At 38.9% G+C, this 2,500-nt stretch overlaps 1 protein-coding gene across 1 annotated transcript in view; it reads left to right on the plus strand.

Annotated features, from left to right (window-relative positions):
* Positions 1-2,500, plus strand: part of LOC138006092 (gamma-aminobutyric acid type B receptor subunit 1-like) — a 35,812-nt gene that overhangs the window by 21,179 nt on the left and 12,133 nt on the right. The window contains exons 9-10 of the mRNA XM_068852259.1: positions 1,473-1,536; positions 2,469-2,500. The exon at positions 2,469-2,500 is cut by the window's right edge and continues 70 nt beyond it. Coding sequence (XP_068708360.1) covers positions 1,473-1,536; positions 2,469-2,500 — 96 coding nt within the window. The remainder of the gene's footprint in view (positions 1-1,472; positions 1,537-2,468) is intronic.

The following is a 2,500-nucleotide window of genomic DNA, read 5'->3' on the forward strand; positions in this document are numbered from 1 at the left end:
TTTTTCAGATGTTTGTCATGATGCGCGGGGTTAGAAATTAAAGAAAACAAAGAACAAGCCTCTCGAGTATCATCGTGATTTCTCCATTACAAAGCATCATATGCGCGATCAAGTAAGTGGTTTAGGTAAATTCTATGGGAATGACAGCCTGTGATTTAAATAAAAATCTGGAAATTCAACATTATTTACGCGTCAGGTGAAGCCACTATGGATAAGCGTTTCCAAAAATCACTAAAAGCAAAAGATTCGTTCTTGAAAAAAACTTTGGCAGCTTGCTTGCACGTTCTGAAAATTGGCTGTTGTTTTCGATGGTTGAAACTAATTTTAGGAAGAAACATAATCAGTCTTACCCGGCTGAGAAGCTGCCGTTACAAATTTAACTTTAAAATAACACTGACAAATTCTGCATTGATCGCTTGGTGTCTCCTCAGTGCCTCGGTTTGTTTGACGGAAGTAAACATGTGTCAACAAGGTTATCTGTTATTGGCTAATTTGTTAACAAGACGTAAATCAGCGCGTGTCAAGAATAGATGGGCGTTTTTCAAAAATAGAGGGTCTTCTTGCAAGCGTTCCCTCAGTCTCTTGCCCCCACTTTCACGCGGTCAGTTTGTGGAAAATCGTTTGGGAGCTCTTCTTTCGAACAGGAACGCTACGCAGGCTACCAGCAACGATGACACGTTCTTACAGGTTTCATGGCCAGCGGTGATGCCTTTCCGTGTGTAATGACGGGAACATTGTGTATAATTAGGTATTTTTATGTAATGTTTTGTAGAGAGTATTCTTGGAGTTTTCTTATATATGCGGCTGCTCCGGGTTCAAATCCAGTTCTATCCTCTGCATGGTTAGGATTTGTCTCCGGTTGTCCCGGATTCAACTCTACCACGCTTTGTAAATAGCCAACTGGTTGCCTCCTGCCAGTTGGCGTTCTTAATAATGTTTCTCTTAACTTTGAATTGTTTGTTTCACACTGTTAAAAGTGGGGTGCCTGTAAACTAGCTTGATAGCTAAGTGCATTTCCACCATAAACAAAGCATTTACATCTTTTTTTTTACATTTTATGCGACGAGTCGTCTCACGAGCAATTGTTCGTATGTGACAACTTCTATTTAACACGTAAATGCTAAAACGCCAGCTTTGTAGCAAATACACTTGTCACATACAACGAATTGGCCAAATTTCCTTGTCTACGCGAGCGAATAAAAAATGCTCTTTTGTTTCAATTTAAAATCTTATGGCCTGCGTGCCTTTCCTTTGCGGCACCTTATCTTTGGAAGAGCTTGCCAGAAGGCATTAAGAATTCCAGTCCTGTAAACATTTTAAATTAAACGTGCATTTTGTACATAGGGTTACCATTTTCTGGACTAAATCTATAGAGTCATTCTTTTGATTTGTATCGTACATAATATTTCGAATTAAAATGGTCCTCATCATGCCAGCAGCTTTTCAGACAAACGGTCGCATTTCACTTCTAGGGTCCCATCTCTTTTGATGATGGCAAAGTAATAGAACGAACAACTCTTCTGCAACAATACCAAGGTATGATCAAAAACACGAGAATTTTGTGTTATCAAACAAGTTTACAAAAGGACGCGCTAACGCGCCAAAGGACAGCTCGCAAATCTTTCGTGCCACGTTTTCCTGTTTCACTCCCCTGCAACGCAGAACAATAATTTCTTTAGAAACTATACCTTCACTTGTTTTATAAAGAACACTCAGTAAAAGCTAGCTGAAAAAGAAACCATTTCAAAATTTGTTTCAATATTTTTTCTATGTCCCGTTATTTAGGCTACGAGAAAATTTGGTTAGGCTCATGTAATGTTATAACATTCAAGGTCACCGAATTGGTTTTTGAGATATGTAATAATCAACAACTTACTTTAAGAGAGCCTTTTGCGCGGTGCTTTTCTGTTACCATGGCCACAGTTTGGGCTTCGTGAACGTCCTTAAAGATTAGCCTGTATTAGCAACAGGTTGCCCTGCTGGTAGAATCGACATTGTTTTAAAATGCTTTAGCACAGAACACCCACAGCAAATTGTGGAAACCCTTTTGACACAGCAAAATCCGCCATTTATTGTCCCTTTTACTCCCAATATCTGAATGTCAATTCTCCTTACTGACTGACATACATTACTTTTTATGTCAGTTTAGAGAATTTGATGATATTTCTACACAAACATCTACATGCTTGTTTAAGTGATGGCGGTAAAACTTTTAAAACTGTTATGCCTCTTCGACCAGGTACCTCACATAGTATGACATACTTGCATGAGATTTGCGCTGGTATCATGCAAACGAATACGGAGATATAACAGAGACCCGGAAAGAACTCTTACCAGAACGAAATTCGTGCCATTATCACCTAATCACCAATTCGGTCAACAAGCTTCTCAGCGGAAATCTATTGCGGAAAGTTGTCAAATTACTAAAAATTGTCTTACATCAAATTTTCTTTGCTATTTCTTTGCAGACGGTGGAAAAAAACTGGTGGACGTTGGAAGA

This window comes from Montipora foliosa, chromosome 1 (genome assembly GCF_036669935.1).
Source record: "Montipora foliosa isolate CH-2021 chromosome 1, ASM3666993v2, whole genome shotgun sequence".
Lineage (NCBI taxonomy): Eukaryota > Metazoa > Cnidaria > Anthozoa > Scleractinia > Acroporidae > Montipora > Montipora foliosa.